This window comes from Podarcis bocagei (assembly GCF_964188305.1).
Source record: "Podarcis bocagei genome assembly, chromosome: 2".
Taxonomy (NCBI): domain Eukaryota; kingdom Metazoa; phylum Chordata; class Lepidosauria; order Squamata; family Lacertidae; genus Podarcis; species Podarcis bocagei.
In genome coordinates, this window is record NC_138126.1 from 34,005,049 (window position 1) to 34,023,701 (window position 18,653).

The 18,653-nt window shown below is 43.6% G+C and overlaps 1 protein-coding gene and 1 long non-coding RNA gene across 2 annotated transcripts in view; one reads left to right on the forward strand and one right to left on the reverse strand.

Moving 5' to 3' along the window:
- Nucleotides 1–18,653, forward strand: part of LOC308581589 (uncharacterized protein) — a 53,011-nt gene that overhangs the window by 15,923 nt on the left and 18,435 nt on the right. Inside the window, exons 5-9 of the mRNA XM_081184222.1 lie at nucleotides 983–1,219; nucleotides 2,982–3,059; nucleotides 4,797–5,010; nucleotides 11,009–11,217; nucleotides 13,816–13,888. Coding sequence (XP_081040348.1) covers nucleotides 983–1,219; nucleotides 2,982–3,059; nucleotides 4,797–5,010; nucleotides 11,009–11,217; nucleotides 13,816–13,888 — 811 coding nt within the window. The remainder of the gene's footprint in view (nucleotides 1–982; nucleotides 1,220–2,981; nucleotides 3,060–4,796; nucleotides 5,011–11,008; nucleotides 11,218–13,815; nucleotides 13,889–18,653) is intronic.
- Nucleotides 5,623–11,002, reverse strand: LOC308581751. The gene is made up of 2 exons (XR_014005247.1): nucleotides 6,043–11,002; nucleotides 5,623–5,868 (listed from the first exon to the last, which is right to left on the reverse strand). It is a non-coding gene; the product is annotated as an uncharacterized lncRNA (long non-coding RNA).

Consider the following 18,653-nt stretch of genomic DNA (forward strand, 5'->3'; position numbering starts at 1 on the left):
TATTCCACAGTGTAGAAGAATTGCAACCTCATTTAGGTCAAGAACAAGGTGCATCACTGGAAATCACCAAGGTGTACCAGCGCCGTATGAAGACAGACTCTCTATATGTGGGCAACCGCAGGTGGAGGGCCTCTTGCCCTATTTACTATACTGCCCGCTATACATTGGACCCAGGAGGTGATTTCTCACCCTGCCATCTGTACAGGAAAGATGTCTCTCCCCACAGCAGAGAAGGTCCTGTGGCTTCTTAGCGATGTAAACGCTTCATTGACTCATAAAGTCACCCTTTTTTCCTCTGGCAGCCAAAAAGATCAGAAAGAAGACCCTGGACAACACAGCATCATTGAACTGTAAGGGAGATGCAGAGATCTAAATAGAGACTATTATTTGCGGCACCGCATCCCTTTATGTGTATTTGTTTTTTTATTCAGATTTGTCATGGCCGGCGACTAGTACGGAAAAGTTATTTGGATTGTGTGCCAGTGGGTTTGAAGTGCCTTCCCTTAGAATCCATCCTTTGTCTGTTCGTTTTAAAGGAAACCAGATAGCCATGTTTGAAAGTGTCTGATTGGGCTGTTGGGCGATGTCCAGATTCCCATTTGAATTCTCAAAGCACGGCAGGTCTCTTTTCCTTAGGTGTCTCTGCAATACCAGCTTGAGCGCCGTTCTTGTCTTTGCACCAGCCACTGCCAGCCATTGTCAACTAGCAGTGCAGGGTGAAGCCCACTGTGTATTAAGTTTGCAAAGCTTAGAAATGCTAGCTCAGGTCATGTTGAGCCACAAAGTGAGAGTTGTAAGAACATGTCTAGACCTGACCAGAACTATCTGGCAGCTGGATTTTATTATGTATTTTTTTAAAAGCAAGCAGGCAAGACATTTGCTTGTTTAAAAGCAAGGACACCTGACTTGTTTTGGCCTCGGGGCCAAATAACACATAGCTATGATGTTTCCTTTGACATGGTTATAATATTTTTGATTCCAGGAGTTAGCAGCCGTGGGGAAAGATTTTGATATAGTCTTTATTGATGCCGATCAAAGGAACCCTGCAGAGTACTATCGCTTTGTCATGGAGAACCATTTGCTGAGGATGGATGGGACGCTCTGCATAGAGAACGCCCTCATGAAAGGAGAGGCCTACCTGGAGAATACGGCAGATGAAAATGTATTAGGTGTCAAAAAACTGAATCAAGTAATTAATTCAGATCCTCACACGGAGCAGGTTAGTGCGATACAATTAAGGGTGACATCAATATTATAATAGCTTTCTGCATGTTTCGGGGTGGAAGTGCTATGTTTGTTTAGGCGCTTCTGCTTGCTCCCTTCCATTTGACATAAACATACTGATTATCTTTATATAAGCTTCCCTCGCTAATAGGAATATATTATAATCACATTAAGGTGAGGTGGGTGGTGACTGAGGACTGAGCCTTCTTTGTTTGTCTCTCTCCCCCCACCCCTGACTCTGAAACGCTCTGCCTGGTGCCTTGGTGCCAGGTAAAAACAAATTTATTTGCCCGGGCCTTTTGATTCGGTATATGTGTTCTAGTTTTAAAAGTATGTTTGGTACTTTTAGTGCTTATTCAAAGTACGCCTGCTGCTCTCTTTTGCTGTTACAATGGAATCTCGGATTACAAACACCTTGGGTTACAGACACTTCGGGTTACAAACTCCACTAACCCAGAAGTAGTACCTCGGGTTAAGAACTTTACCTCAGGATGAGAACAGAAATCACACAGCGGCAGAGGGAGGCCCCATTAGCTAAAGTGGTACCTCAGGTTAAGAACAGTTTCAGGTTAAGAACGGTCCTCCGGAATGAATTGAGTTCATAACCCAAGGTGCCTCTGTATAAGACTCTCTCTCTCTCTCTCTCTCTCTCTCTCTCTCTCTCTCTCTCTCTCTCTCTCTCTCTCTGTGTGTGTGTGTGTGTGTGTGTGTGTGTGTGTGTGTGTGTGTGTAAAAAAAAGAGTGGTAGGAAACCTCTGGTGGGATTCACTGTAAAACTAAATAATAAATACATTAAGAGCTGCTTATTTTCTCTCTCTGCCGGATCCACAAGTTTCAAGATAGCTGAGATGCCTGCCTCATTGGGCAGGGGGAGACTAGATGAAATCAGATAAAAGTTATCACTGTAGCTTTTCACTGTAAGTTTCTTAGTGTGGCACTAATGAGATGAAGCTGTCAATCTGGCTTTCCTACATATCAGATAGTTATAGGCCTGTGAAATTGTATTGGGTTTCTGGTGGGTCCCAGGGTTTTTCCTTGAGTCTGACACAGACAGGGTCTAATGCTGGTGCTTCTGGGCAAAAGACGAATTTGAGAGAAAGGGTAAGTCTGGCAAAGAAATCGAGCGAATTCCTCACTCATCACTGAGGGAATGTCCCTCATGCTGTCACTGGGCATCCTTCCACACTGTTCACAGGTGTGAAATAGGGAAGGAAGGAAGATAGGGAAGGAAGGGTGCTCTCTGTCTCAAGTCAAGAGCAGACACAGGTGTGCTGTTGCCCAGCAGGACTGCCTGCCTTAGACTCCAGACACTTCAGGTAAACTCAAACATGCACAGCTTTAGGAGAGCCCTGCTTACTCCTAGGTCTCCAGGCCCATACTGGCTTCTTCTCCCCACTCACTTCTATGTTCCCTCTTCAAGCTGAGAGAAGCCAGGCAACTGTGAAGTCTTGCATTCCAAGACCACAGACCCAGTTCAGACCAGCAGCAAACACACTAGTTTCTGCCACCAAGATAGAAGAAAACCTTCCACTGATCCCTTTCAAAACTGACGTTGCTGTATCTAAAGGTGGTTTGATGAAGTAACAAGTGTTTTCTGAGACCACGGCGGGAGGGAAGGACCCCTGTTACTGGGAGAGGAAGGGGCATTGCGAATGTTTTTGACACTCCTCTCTGAAATAGTTGCCATGACTGGGGTCAAAGTGAATGGATGAGGTTTTATCTGAAATGTTTCATGAAGTGTGTTTTCATTTATCAAGGTGGTCCTCCCTGTGGAAGGTGGCTTGATTCTTCTCCAAAGGAGTCGGATATGTGCCGATGAGGAGACTAACCTAGGAGTATGTATTTGCCTCTCTCTCTCTAAAGGAATTTGTGTGCATTTCAAACTTGAAAGAAAGAAACAAAAAAACATCTGGCCCGTTTCTCCCCTCACGCCATTGACTTGCCAGTAAGGTTGGCCTCACACATTTGCATCCCTCCCAGTCAGAACTTTGCTCCCCCAGTTGATGGCCTCTGATTTTTAATTTGTATTTTTTATTATATATGTCTATAATCCTAAAAGAATTTTGATAGTGTTGTGATATAGTGGCATATAAATATTTTTTTTTAATAAACAAATAAAACAAAACATGAATCTACACTAAGGAAATAAAGTCAAACTTCCTAACCAGCAATCCTGAGCCACACAGTCCTGAGTACCCAGTGGCCACTGGCCACTAATCACGATAGCGCCATATTATCTTGAGCAGTAGTCATACATGTGATGGGGTAGCACTAAGGAGTCTGCCTCCTAACAGCGGCATTGCTGCAGCTAGTTAGAACTGGGGAAGGGCAGTAGTGAAGTTGCAGCTGTTTTGGCACACCTCTGTGGTTGCAACAGTGAGCTCCTGCCCGTGTTCCCTTATAAAACTGCTAGCATATTTGCAAAGCCAAGCCAGGTCTGGCATGTTTTCAGATTGGTTGGAGGGGAGGAACCAACCGTATGTTGAGATTCCTCTATTGCAGGGGGTTCAACTAGCTTTCCCTCGAGGTCCCTTCTAACTCTACAATTCTATGATTCTGGGACTGGCATTCAAGGCACTTTCTCAAAACTCGAAATGTGCCCACTGCGTCAAAAATGTTGTCAACCGATGCATACAAGTTGTGTGTGTGCATATATTGAAAGATTCTGGGCAGAAGGTAACGGAAACCAGTGCTTCCCCCCCCTAAAAAAATGTTTAGGGGTACTCTCATTTTGACTCAAGAAAATCACCGTTTTATAGTTCAAGTCGGGAAAAATAAATACAGTAAATGGACAAAATACAAAGATTCACAAAATGGTTAGGGGTATGCGTCCCCCTGAGTCCCCCCAGGGGAAAAAAGCACTGATGGAAACTATCAACAGAACTGTACAGAACAACCTTGCACTTACAGAGCAAAATATCCTTTTGAATTATATGCCCAGCACATGGAACCTTACAAAAGGACAATATGACTGGACTCTCTGTGCCCTTACCACGGCAAAAAGACTGATACTGATGAATTGGAAAAGTAAAAATGTGGCTCCCTTCTACGATTGGATTGAAGACTTACACAAATTTGCAACATATGAACAACTTGCACATAAACACAGACTTGCCATGGATAAATTCAATGATATTTGGAATCCAATCTTGCAATTCCTGTAATAGGTTAAGATCTGGTGAAGTGCAATAACAACTTTGTAAAGAAAAAAAAGCTTGAGCAAGTGCATAAAGTTTGGGAGAAAGGCACAGTCCTCCTCCTAATTTAAATGTTGATTATCCATTGCAATTGTTGAGCTAATTCTGATTACGCTTCCTGGGGGTTGGACTGGCTGAATCCTTCCTAAAGCTTGCAGCAGCAAATACAACTCTTTCTAAGCATGGAAAAATGTCCATGCTAGAAATCCATGTCTTATCCATATGGGGGCACTATGTATACACACATTAACGGTGAAAGGCTTGCCGAGCTTCCTGATCGCAAGCTCTTGAAAGTGAGAGTGTGTCGGCTCATCTTTACATGTCACGCTTGCTTCCTTCGTGCCTCAGCGAACTCCTCTGTTTTGGTTACAAAAGGGCGTTGTGAAAGACGACGTGTTTTGGGGCCACCGTGGCCGCCGCATCCTCGACCGCCTGCAGCTGGACGGCAAAGTCGCCTATGTCACCGGAGGAGGCCAGGGGATCGGCCGAGCCTTTTGCCATGCGCTGGGGGAAGCAGGGGCGAAAGTAGCTGTGGCGGACCTGGTGCTTGCCAAAGCAGAGGCAGTAGCATGTGAGCTGAGGCTCAAAGGTATGAAACACAGATAGCAACAGGAGAACATCTGCTTTTTGTGCTGAAGTTCCAGGCTCAATCCTTGGTGTCTCCAGTGGTGCAGCTAGGGCTGGGTTGGGGGCAAGGTCCCTATCCTATGGTCCCTAGCCAATGGCACCCAGAAACAGCAGATGCAGAAGGCAACAGCAAACAGGGAGGTTTGGCTGGTGCCTTCATTATACACCTTTAGGCACCAGGTGAAAATATTCCTCTTCACCCAGGCCTTTGGCTGATTGACATCCAATGGCCTTTTAAATGTGTTGTGGGAGGGGGAATTATTGGTTTGTTTATACTGTAATTTTATCTTGCAAACCCTCCTGGAATCTGCGGGTGAAGGGCAGTGCGCAAATTTAATAAAAAGCAGGGGCCCAGCTATGTAATTGGGTATATAGGCTCACTTTAATATATTTTTCCTGTTAAAAATATGGATCATCCTTTCCTTGGAATAGTGCCTATTCCAAGCAAGTACGTTCTTAGCACCAGGACAGTAGAAACAAACTCTTTACGGTGCTAAGATTGAAGCGAGCTTAAAATGTGAAACAACACATGTTCAGAGTAACTTTTTAAAAACAAACAAACAAACAAACAAACAAACAAACAAACAAACAGGCTTGTCTTTTGTTGCTGTAGTTGTTCTAACACAGGGTTTCCCAAACTTGGGTCTCCAGCTGTTTTGGGACTACAATTCCCATCACTCCTGACCACTGGTCCTTCTAGCTAGGGATGATGGGATTTGTAGTCCAAAAAACAACTGGAGACTCAGGTTTGGGAAACCCTGTTCTAATGTATCTGGACATCTAGAAGTAGTTGTAAAGCATGGTAGGAGGAAGGGAAATGCTGTGTGTTTCACAATCATAGCTGTCAACTTTCAGATTTGAAAATAAGGGATCAGCAGCCTCACCTGTCCCGGGGACAGTCTATGGGATATCTAACAATCCAGGATAGCAGCGGTAAGCAGCGGGAAACGGTGCTGGAATAAGGGAGTTTCCCACAAAAAAAGGGGAGGTTGACAGCTATGTTCACAACTGAGGGGCCACCCAAAGAGCAGGAGCAGAAGACGATTAAATCCAGGATCTAAATTTACCCAGTTGCACACTAGGCATCTCCAGACAGAGATCTGTGCCTGAAGCCCTGGACAACTGCTGCCAGTCAGTGTTAATTATACTGAGCTGGATAGACAGTATAATCTTCTACGCCCCCAATGTTCTGGACACCATTCAGAACAATTATGCACTTTATTTATATATTACTTTACTTTTCTACTCAATTCTTTCTCCAAGGAGCTCTGGCTAGCATACATTGCTCCCCACTATTTCGTCCTCAAAACAGCCCTGCGAGGGAGAATAGCATATGAAACAGCGAGTGCCAAAAGTCACTGACCCAAATCCAACGCAGCATCTTTTACACAACTCTGACTTTTTAGCGTGTACCTGGACATCAACATTTGCCGTCAGCGCTGGTTCCTGTAAATGCAATTGTATGGACCTTGTGCAACCCAGCAAAGCAAAGGCAGCCCAGCAGGCATTGCTTGCCTTGACAAACCTCTCATTGTCTTTGGCTAGAACATTTGTTAGCACAGACCAGCAATTGCCAGTAACATCCTTAGTCTGGGATGCAACGATTCTGCTCTTGCCGTCTGCCGCCTCGAGCTTTCTCAGTGTCATTTGGCCAGTTTACATATTTCAGTTCCCAAGCATGGCTGTTGTACAAAGGCGTTGCATATGTTTCTTCTTAGAACAGCAATGGAAAGGTCAGAGGTGGGATGTTCACAAGTGGGACACTGCAACAAAATGTTGCAGCGCAGAGGGTTGCCGGTCAGCGTGCCAGCCACTCCAGTCGAATCCATTCCGTTTCCCCAACTTCCTTTTGCTCTCTCCAACAGCTAGTCGATATATTGTGGCCACTGAGATTGTTCAGTCCTCATTGGGCTATTTTTTTGGCTTCCTCATACCCTCAGTTACAGGTTCTTATCCCAAAGATTTTCTGTCCTGCTGCAAACAGTCAGATTTCTCTAAGGCTACATAAAGCGATGGCACTCACCTTGCAGGTGAGAGACTGGGGGTGGCGGGTGAATCCCTACATTTGGGCGGGTGTGTGTGACCTGCGGCTTAAGAGATATTCCGTCCAAAGGGATTGTTTTGAACAATAAAGCAAGTTTTTTAAAGCTACTGCCTCAACTCTTTGTTGGTAAACAAGGACTAACTTAGCTTAGCCGGATCCTTGTTGCCTAGCAGAGATGATTCAACCAGGAAAGCAAATTACCCTATATAGAATTCTTCATTGGGGTACTTGAAGGAAAAATAACATACAATGAGGCATGACTGACGGGAACAGAGGAGAGCAATCTTTTGTTAACCGGTTCTATATAATACACATCAATCAGCCAGCAAAAGAAGGTGTTCCATACAATAAATCATGTGTCAGCTGTGGCATTTAAGATTTTTCCCTAACAAAGTGGAGCCAAACAGCAGCTATTGCTCTCCCTGCTCTTTATGCTACCAGAGAACACATCCGCATAGCCACAACAAATTAGGGCCAGTTCTGATCAAACGCCATCCAGGGCTCTTTATTACCTTCATGTGCAAATTGTTACGGGCGCATCGCACACGGTAAAATGGTTGCCGGATCAAAAATGCTGGCTCAGCTCCACTAGGGGGGCATTAATAAATCAGGTTGCTTCCATGGGATCCAGACCTGCCATCTCTCTCATACTGAGAGGACACCTGATAGCAAGAGAGAGCCTCTGGCTTTGAAATTCAGTCTGACCTTGCCTCTCTTCCCACACCCCTAGCCCAGTCAACACCATCTTCATTCAGGCTTTAAAAGCAATGTCATTAAAGCCATCTCCCCAATCATTTGCTTGCTCATGAAAATGAGCACCTGAGAAGCTGCACTGTTGGGTGAAGGCAGACATTTGTGCAAGACTTGAGCTCCTTTGCAAGGAAAACTCTGCAAGAAGACCTTGATGAACCCGAGCTCCTTTGCTCCCATAGCTAGTGAAAGAGCATTGCTTGATAGCTATCCCAGGGTTAGTCCTTGACTCCTCCAGTTAAATCAGGCATCCTCAACCTGCGGCCCTCCAGATGTTTTGGCCTACAACTCCCATGATCCCTAGCTAACAGGACCAGTGGTCAGGGATGATGGGAATTGTAGTCCAAAACATCTGGAGGGCCGAGGTTGAGGAAGCCTGAGCTAGAGAGCTGCTGCCAAACGGAGTTGGAAAGGATTGGGCCAGATGAACCAGCAGTTGAACTTGGTTTAAGTTTGGTTTCAAATACGTAAATGTCTTCAGATGAAATCAATACAAGTGAATAAGGATTTAGGACAGCAATCTGATTCAGACTTACTTGGGAGTCAGCCCCATTCAATTCAGCAGGGCTTACTTTAGAGAAGACATAGAGAGGATGGTTATTCTTCCCTATCACAAGGCAAAAGGCTTGTTTTCCCATTCCAGTGTGGTCCCTACCTTCTCTCTCTGCCTTGTGGGGTAGATTGGCTTTGGGAAACATGTAATATAATATTACGAAGATCCTTCAAAAAGTGCACTTCTCCAAATTCTGCAGAGCAAATCTGCAGCCAAATAATGCTTATATTAGGGTAAAGTGCGGATAAAAATGTGCATCTAGTAAAAATAACAAACATGCATTATAGCAGTAGGGAATTTGCTTTTCAAAAATATGTATATTAGGCAAAGCTGCATACAAAAATGCATATATTAGGAGAAACATACTCTAAAGCAGTTATGGATTTCCTTGAGGGGAAAAGTATATATATTCACAAACAGATGTGGAAATGTGGAGAATTGAAGGGGCAAAATGAGAAACTGAGTGAAACCAAAACTGACAGTTTTTTCCACCTTAATCTAGAGGCCAACATAATGATAAATGTATTGGAAAATGGTTCTATACAAGATGTTTCAATACAATATTCAATTTAGCTTTGATGGTGTGGTTGTTGTTACGTTATAATTATGTTTACATTTTATTTATTTAATCAGTTACACTTTCAATACTATTGCTCTGTACCTGTGTTTTCTTTCTCTTTCTCTTTCCCATTCATCCCCACTCTTTTATTTTTTCTAACTCTCTGTAGAGATTTGTTTCATGTAGGAATATGTGAAGAAATATTATTATTTTTCTTATTATTATTATTATTAGCAAAATGTGAGCATTTCACCCTTATAAGCCCTGCTTTAGTTTAACTAGCTCAGTGTTGAAATGTGTTGTAGTTGGCCATTGGATCAGCTGCCCAGGCCTGTGTCGATCAGGAAGCGAGGAAACCCGGGCTTCCCAATCTCTTCTTTTAAAATCCTGGAGCAGCTATCTGCTTGTTACAGTTTGATAAGAATGAGCCAGTTTAATGATCTCAGAGCCCGACTTAGCTGGCTGACCCTAGAATGGGCACAATATGCAACCAGCAAAATTATGATCAACTATAGGGCACTTTTGAGATGCACTTTTAAAATCCTTACCTAATTTCGTTCTTGCAACTACCTTGTGGGGCCCATTTTTCACAAGGGTCAATCGTAGATGATAAAGAGAAGGGTTTGAGCATTACTGACAGGTGAGTAAGGAGCTCAGCCAGGATTGACTGTGGATTCAGCAAGCAGTTAATGCCCCAATACAACATTACCTCAATAAATCATGGTGGGGTCTGCGTTTGGCGGCAACAGTACCCAACCATATTCATAGTTGTTAGGTGCATTTACACATACCTGGAAGTTAGGAAGTGAAATAAAGCAAATACCTTGGGGAAGTAGCTGTCTTCTTTGTTTACTGTCAGAAAAGGGGCGTGTGAGGGACAGGGGAGATTCAGTTCACATGTAAATATGGACCTACAAAATCCACAAACCGAAACACAGCCATTCTTTGACATTCACACTTCTCTGAATTTTGCAGTGCAGAAATAGAGGGAGGCTGAAATCGTCAGATTTCACCATCCCCAATCACGCGAAAGGCATTTCCCAGACTGAGCCTGCAAAAAGCAGCATAGCATGAGCAGAGAGCAGCAACTGCCAAATGTAATTCCTGGCTGAAGGGTGGGCCAATTAATCTGACCCTTGTCCAACTACGTTGCAAAAGTACCCTAAGAAAAAGTAAAGGTCACTTCCCACATTGCAGTTTTCAAGACATAAGGGAAGTTCAGGCCTCCAACCTTGTTTCTAATAAATTGAAATAAGTGCAAATGGACAATCTGAATGGCATTCCCCAAACTTCTTCCCTCGAACACAGAACCTGAAAGCTGTGAGTCTCCTTCTGGAATCGCAGTGTCCATAGCTCTGGTTCCTGAGGCAGCTGTGGGTACTGGCATTCTCAGATATATTTGCAGCCAAGAGACAACCCCACCCCACCCACCAAATACAGTGAATTGCATTCTAAAATTGAAGAGGGGTGAGAAGGAGACGCAAATAAAGATTTCAACAACCGACAGCAGCATCTCAAACGTTTCAGTAGAAGAGTTGCAGTTGAAATCCTTTGCCAGTAGATGGCGGGGTATTCAAAGCTTCGGCCAAAATCCAAAAGCCTTGCAAGGGGTTGATTGTGCTTAGCCCTTTTGAAATGTTACTTTAAAAAAAACCACATACAGTGGTACCTCAGGTTACAAACGTTTGAGGTTACAGACTCCGCTAACTCAGAAATAGTACCTTGGGTTAAGAACTTTGCTTCAGGATGAGAACAGAAATCGCACGGCGGCAGCGGGAGGCCCCATTAGCTAAAGTGGTACCTCAGGTTAAGAACAGTTTCAGGTTAAGAACAGACCTCCAGAATGAATTAAGTTCTTAACCCGAGGTACCAGTGTACACAGTTGAAAATGGTTTTGCTTCTTTGAAAATTATGCATCTGCAAATTATTACCACTACTGTATTAATTGCAATGACACACAGTAATTAAGAGGGTTGAAAGAGCAAACCAATGACAACATCAACAAAACCGCAAGCAAGTCAGATGTTTTCTGTTTGTTTTGCTTCTTCATTTAGGGATAAAAAGCATTGCTATAGCAGCAGACATAAGCAGACCGGAAGATGTGCAGAGGATGCTTGGTACGATCGTAGATAAGTGGGGCACAGTCCATATTGCATGTAACAATGCAGGGATCAACATGAATTCACCAAGTGAAGCTACCTCCCTGGAAGAATGGGACAAAACTTTCAATGTGAATTTGCGAGGCTTGTTTTTGTGTTGCCAGGTGAGTATTGGACCCTGCAATGCTTTACATAAAACATGTTTCCCATTTTTAAGCGTTCAAAACAATATTTATCAGACATTTGCTAGCACTATCCTGACTACTTTACAAGGTTCTAGCAATAATAATTTGCCAAAACTATATTTACTAAGGCGTTTCTTGATGGAAGTTACGGTATATCTTGTAATTGAGTTGCCCGGATCTCAATTTTTCTTTGTGCACAATTGACATGTGAGGGCCTTCTCTCTCTCTCTCTCTCTCTCTCTCTCTCTCTCTCACACACACACACACACACACACACACACACACACACACACACACAAGCACAGGGCCATCTGCTTTGCATGGCTATAATGCTGTTTCCATGGGTGATCCTTGGTGGAATGTTTCTGTGATTTGTGTTCTGAAACTTCCCCTCAATAGCAACTGCTTATCTTTCCACTATACACTACTTTCCTGATCTGCAGATGTGCAGGCAATTTTTATATCTGTCTGTGCAGGAAGTGTGCAAAAGAGCCCAAGAGAAACATCACCACCCATTAATTATCAGGTTTCTCAATGGGCACAATGGATGGTTGTGCTATTTTTTAGGGGTTTAATTAAAAGACAACACACTTTTTTTTTTAGTAATTAATTTATTTGATTTGTTACATGCCCTAAGGTCTCAGGGTAGTTTAAAACAATTTTTAAAATAACAATAAAAACTGTTTGTAACAAATTACAGTCACAGGAATAGGGCAGGTCATAAAAATAGGCTCCTCAAGTGTCAAAGGCTAGGGAAAGGAGGAAAGAGAGATCTTGCACAAGTCTGATATTTAGCTGGATTGAAATTCTGATAAAATAGGTCTTGCACAAGGCCTCTGACTTAATTTTTTTTTAAAGGTCCTGATGTATGTACCACAGCTACAGGCTGTTACCTTGTATTAACACAAGGATAGCTTAAGTTGGTTAGAGCATGGTACTGATAACATCAAGGTTGCAAGGTTGACCCCCATAAGGGACAGCTCTCCTCGTGTGCCCTTCATCCTCTCCAGATTCGCTCTGGAGGGTTGCAGTAACCCCCAGAACAGATTTATAGGATGATTGAGGGAGAGGGAGGGAAAGTAGATTCTGTTGTACAGCCAGAAATCTGTGAGCTGACAGAATTGGATATTGACCACAATATGCAACATAGTCTCTCTCAATGTGCTGAGATTTTGATAGAATAGCTCCTCCTGTCTGAGTGGTTGAAACTCTGAAATGCCTTTGGTATGTGGCAATTGGTGGAGGGAGTTATGCTTGCATCATTTGGGTCACTAAAAACAAAATGGCTGGCTGTGCTCAGGTGAGGCACAAGCAAAAATACGGATGTGACTATAGAGACCACTCACCAAAATGTCACCACCCAAAAACTGCTCTATTGTTACTTACCAGTTTTTCAAAGAAGAACTCTAGATTAAATGTTAAACAAATAAAATATCAGGCTGGCATTGTGATTATGATGTCATGTGGACAATGCAAGAACGGCGCCGATTCCACAATAAACTTCCGTCTGTAATCGCCTCTTGTTAGCATTCAGTAATATCGCAATCATCTTATTGGATCAGACCAGCCACCTAGGCGTCACCATATTTTATCCACTAGAGCAGAAGCGTACAGAAGCACAGACCAGTAACAGAACATCCCACTGCTATGGCTCAGCTTCTAGAGGTTTTAAGATCTACAGTCCAAGCTACAAACATAGAAAGCAAGGACTAGACATGTAAGGAATTGCCGTGGAACTCTCATTCAGAGATTGAAAACATTCATTGAAGAGTGGGTGATAAACACTTCAAAATTAAATTAAATTATGGCTTTTCTTGATTTCTCTTTCCTAAATCCATGAGAATATTGAATTCAATATAGCAAAATATAAAACTTAAGCATCAGTGGCAGCAATGTGGCAGACAATCATTTTAGCACAATTTAAAAGAACAGCCAAACATCAATATCAGAACTCAAAAACTCTCCCTTTAGGGCCAGCTCTTTTGAAAGGCTTTAATTATAAAAGGCAGATTTAAAGAGGTGTATTTTAGACATCCATTTAACACTTGGGAATGAGACCATTCACAGCTCAATGAGAAGGTAGTTCTACAGCCGCCTGAAAAGGGGCGGGTGGCCCTTCAAATCATGTGGCCTACAAACATTTCGGGTTTTTAAAGTCAAAACCAGCAAGTTGAATTGGGCTTGCAACCAATGCAATGGGTACAGATTTTTTTTTTGGGGGGGGTGCTTCATTCATCATGCATTTACTAATGATACAAAAACTCAAGCTAATACAGGGTCAGTCCTTTAAAAGAGGCCCCGTATTTTCAGCATCGGCTCTAAGGACTTAAAGCAGAGACTCCAAATTTGCTGATGGCTTTTGGGAGCCACACTTTGGGAGTGCAGTAAAATGGTTACGTAAACTTTCCCGCATTAACCATTTCCCCCATATCAAGTTTTTACATCAAGCACTTTAGAGAAGGGGAAAATTAGTTAGCACATAAACTCTTCTGAAAAGTGAGTACTAATTTATTATCATGTCATTATTAGCGGAATCACAAAAGGGGTCACTGGTCTTTCCTTTAATTTCTATCACAGGCTGCAGGCCGCATTATGCTGAATCAAGGATATGGGAAGATAATTAACACAGCATCTATGGCAAGTTTAATAGGTGAGTGATGAGAGCTAACAGTTGTGCTTCAGAATCCATATTTTAATTACTGCCGATGCTATTTGAATCAATTAAACCTGTATTGCGCAGAAGTAAATCACTGACATTTTGTATTAGGGAAAATGTACTACAAAAATTTTATTGATATCATTTTTCAACATTTATCTGTCCTCTCCATTTTAGAGCACTTATTACTCCTATAAGGAGGTGGGGTTAAAGCCCTCTGAAGCGGACACATTTTATTATGTAAGAAAGGTGTTGGGTGTAATCTACATTCACCCTCAGAGTGAAAGGCGTGTTAATCCTTTCGCCATTTATATACAGGACCGGAACTCAAGTCCCTTGCCTTGGTTGGTGGATGTTTCCACCTCACGATGCACCCGGGAAGCTCACAGCCAATCTACCCATTATGCAGAATGATGTGGTAAATGGTAGGATTCTGAACAGCAGCACTTGAGGCTGCAGGTAGGATAGGTATAGTTGTTGTTTTTAGTAAAAAAAAAAAGTTATCCCATGTGAGAAGCTTCCTGCAAGAGTATGGAATGAGCATAACAGTGTAGAGTTCTGCCTAATGTGCTGTTTTCATGGCACTTGGAGAGTTTTTTATGCAGTATAAGAAGTGAAGTCATACAAGCATGGGGTTATTGTTTTGTTTTGTTTTGTTTCAACTACCTCTTTTGTGCTTCTATCCTGCCTTTTTATCTTGTGAATCGCCTCGAGAACTTGAGGGTAGTATATAAATTAAATACATAATACGGTCATACCTCAGAAGTTGAATGGAATCTGTTCTGGAAGTCCGTTCAACTTCAAAAACATTCAGAAACCAAGGTGCGGCTTCCGATTGGCTGCAGGAAGCTCCTGCAGCCAATTGGAACCCGCTTCAGATGTTTTGGTTCCAAAGAATGTTCGCAAACCGGAACACTCACTTCCAGGTTTGCAGTGTTCGGGAGCCAAAACATTCGACTAGCAAGGCGTTCATCAACCAAGGTACGACTGTAATAATAATAATAATAATAATAATAATAATAATAATAATAATAATAATAATAATAATACTTCTTTAACGCCCACCTTAAGGCTGACATGGTGGAATCCATAGTTCTACCACTGCATTCTATATAGTGGAAGAAGAAGAAGAGTTTGGATTTGATATCCCGCCTTTCACTCCCTTTCAGGAGTCTCAAAGCGGCTAACATTCTCCTTTCCCTTCCTCCCCCACAACAAACACTCTGTGAGGTGAGTGGGGCTGAGAGACTTCACAGAAGTGTGACTGGCCCAAGGTCACCCAGCAGCTGCAGGTGGAGGAGCGGAGACACGAACCCGGTTTCCCAGATTACGTGACTACCGCTCTTAACCACTACACCACACTGGCTCTCTGGGGAGAACAGCCCCGAAATACTGCAGGTGGAGAGCCACCTTGTACAGTGGTACCTCTGGTTACATACTCTTCAGGTTACATACTCTTCAGGTTACACACTCTGCTAACCCAGAAATAGTGTTTCAGGTTAAGAACTTTGCTTCAGAACGAGAACAGGAATCGGGCTCCGGCGGCGCGGTGGCAGCAGGAGGCCCCATTAGCTAAAGTGATGCTTCAGGTTAAGAACAGTTTCAGGTTAAGAACGGACCTCCAGAACGAATTAAGTACTTAACCCGAGGTACCACTGTATATGGAAATTGAGCTCTGACTGGTCTCCAGCATCGTCCTTTGAACTGCTCAGACAATTTGATGCATCCTTAGACCAGCTCCTGGTTCCAGAAGGAGAAGAGCCGTGGTTCAGTGACAGGACATTTTGCATTCAGTAGGTACCAGGTTCGATCCCCGATATCCCCAGGCAAGGCTGGGACTATCCCCTGCCTGAAACCCAGTAGAGTCTCTGCCAATCAATGTGGACAATATTGAGCTAGATGGACCCAGTGGTCTGACTCATCATACGGCAGCCTCCTGCCTTATTCCAGGTGTGACGTGTGCAGGCTGTGCATCAGAGCCACCTCAGCTTTACCTCTTAGAGCCAAATTGGGCCACACTTGCCTCTGCTGATTCACACCCATGTCTGTACCCACCCTCTGCCCTCTTGCCTTGTCTATCCAGGCCCATTTGGCCTTGGAAGATGGTCTTTGTTTGTTATTGGCAATGACCTTTCCGCTCCCAGCCTTGGGCCCATGCCTGTGAGTGTACCCTAGTGTGCCAGCTGGGCTCTCTTGCCTCTGCTCTAATACCAATTGTTCTATTTGATGCTTCTTGCCAACAGGTGTCTCCCCACTTGCGCTGTTGTATCAGCCACGTCGTCAAGGAGCCAATAAACTATTGCAACATATGGAACGAAATCCCAACTGCAGAGCTAATCTGGAAGGCAGTTACATGCTGGTGAACTGAGGCCCATGTAACAAAAATTGATCAATTACACAAATTAAGCGTAGCCCTTTAGGAATTTGTTTTATTGGTCTGGACATCTGTTGCAGGATTGTCCAAATCCAAAAATCAAATGGTGCCTGTGGGCTGCCAAGTTAGGCAAAAAAAAGAAAGAGAGAGAGAGAGAGAGAGAAATCCAGTAGCTATAGAAGTGCAACTGAAAAGCTCGATATTAATATCATGTCCATCTGCTGAATGTTACATAAATATGCAGTCTTTTTATTTTCCTTGGGAATAACATTTATTTTTACTGTGCCCAGTTTGACATTCTATGACATTCTGTTCAGTTTATTACTTAGTAACTTTAACTGTTTCTTCAGGGGGGGAAATGCATTTATAATGTTGCTGTTAATTTTTTTTTCAAGTGCTTTTACCAGCTGTTTCTCTTACGGTTTTTAATACCAGAGATGTCGCTCTTGCCCAAGTGGAAGGCATTCTCTGCAAACAAAAAAAAATAAGATTATTATTTTTTTAATAAGGGGAGGAAAATACTGGTCTCAGTTTAGGACAATAACAAGTCCTGTAGGAATTAAAGTAAAAAAATAAATAAATGCATTCCCTGTATTGTTTATTGTTCAGTGGTAATGTACAATAAACGGTGATCTCTCCAATACCTGACCCAGAACACGTGGTGGAAAGCGAAGGCTGAGGTCTACAGTGCACCAGATTTGAATATGGCTTTTGTAGAAGTCCTATTTGAATTAATGGGATTGTGATAGTTAGGGCTGGTTTCCATGCCACCTTTCAGCCAAAAAGGTTCCCAAGGCAGCTCACAAAGGTTCACACACGAGAATAAAATTCCAATAGGGAAAATATACTCTTCAAAAGTTTAAGACAACAAAATGCAAACCTTTTTTATGTTTCTTTTTTTAAAAAAAGACTAAAGTCCAAATAAATCCATGGTCCTGGCAAAGGCCAGTCCCCACAAACATGTCAGAGAGAGCAGGAGTAAATCCTTAGGGAGCAGTTCCTCCTTGTAAGCGTCTCAGGAAGAGGGTAGGGGCAGGGCAGGTATAAAACATGACCCCTTGATGGTCTAGCACAGTCTCTTCCCTGCACCAATGTCTGCAGGAATTAAAGTAATGATTATAGAGTTGAAAGGGATCTTGTACTGTCATCGGTTCCAACATCCTGCAGGATCAGCAATGCAGTTACATGGTCCACAGTAGGATGGTCATCCAACTTCTGCTTAAGTGCCGCCAGTGAAGGAGAGCCCATCATCTCCCAAGGCACTGTGTTCCCACTCTTACTTTTGGGAGAACCCACAAACATAGGAGGAACCAGCAGGATCAGGCCAGCGGCCCTTCTAATTCAGCCTCCTGTTCTCCCAGTGCCCACCCAGATGCCTGTGGGAAACCCAAAAGCAGGGCCCAAGCTGCCTCGAGCTCTGGAGGTAGAGCCTTGCCATCATAGTTAATAGTCACTGATAGTCCCATCCTTCATGAATTTGTCCATCGTTGGCCATCGCTGCCTCCTCCACCCATTGGTCCTTTGGAGCAAGCGAGAGCAAACACACTCCATCTTCTATACTAGCTCCCCTTCAACTATTTCAAGACAGCTATCAGGAATTCTGGGAAGGCAAAACAGATTAGGGTAATAGAGAGATGTTTTCAAACACTATTATTTTTCACGAAAGAGGCAAAGCGGCACTCCTCTGAGCTGAACCGACATGTTCAGAGTAATCCACTGCTGCTGAAAAATCATTTCCAGAAACAATTTCCTGATATCATTGTTGCCATAATACGACTGGATTAGAGATCCTGTTAATAATATTAAAAGCGTGAGAAGGGCATTTTCAGCACTGTGATTCATTGATCTCTTTTCAACTCTGCTCTGAAATGTTTAATTTAAAAGTACACTTCTGCCTAAATTTGCAGCACTGAAAAGATCAGCACTGGAAACGGGTTCACTGTTCGGCTGGAAAACAAACAGCAATTCAAGTCTGCAATAAATTCAAGCCTTTGGGTCCTGCTTGGGGGCAGTGGCGGAGCTTCATGCTCTGGCACCGGGGGGCGGAGAGCAGGTGGGGTGGGGTGGGGCTGGTGCGCGTCCAGGGGGCGTGGTGCACATCCTGGGGGCGTGATACGCCGCCTGCAGGAGTGTGACATGAGTCCTGGGGGTGTGGCACGCCACCTGCGGGGGCATAGCGCCCAGTGCGGGTGGGGGACAGCCACGTTGGCGCCCCACCGGGATTGCGCTGCTGGGGGCGGTGCGCTCCCCCGCACTCCTCTTCCTCCACCAGTGCTTGGGGGCATCCTATAGGGATCTAGATGCTGAACTAGACGGGCCTTTGGCCTGATCCCACAAGGCTTTTCTTATCTTCTTAATGTCATATCTCTGCAAGAGTGGGTTCTC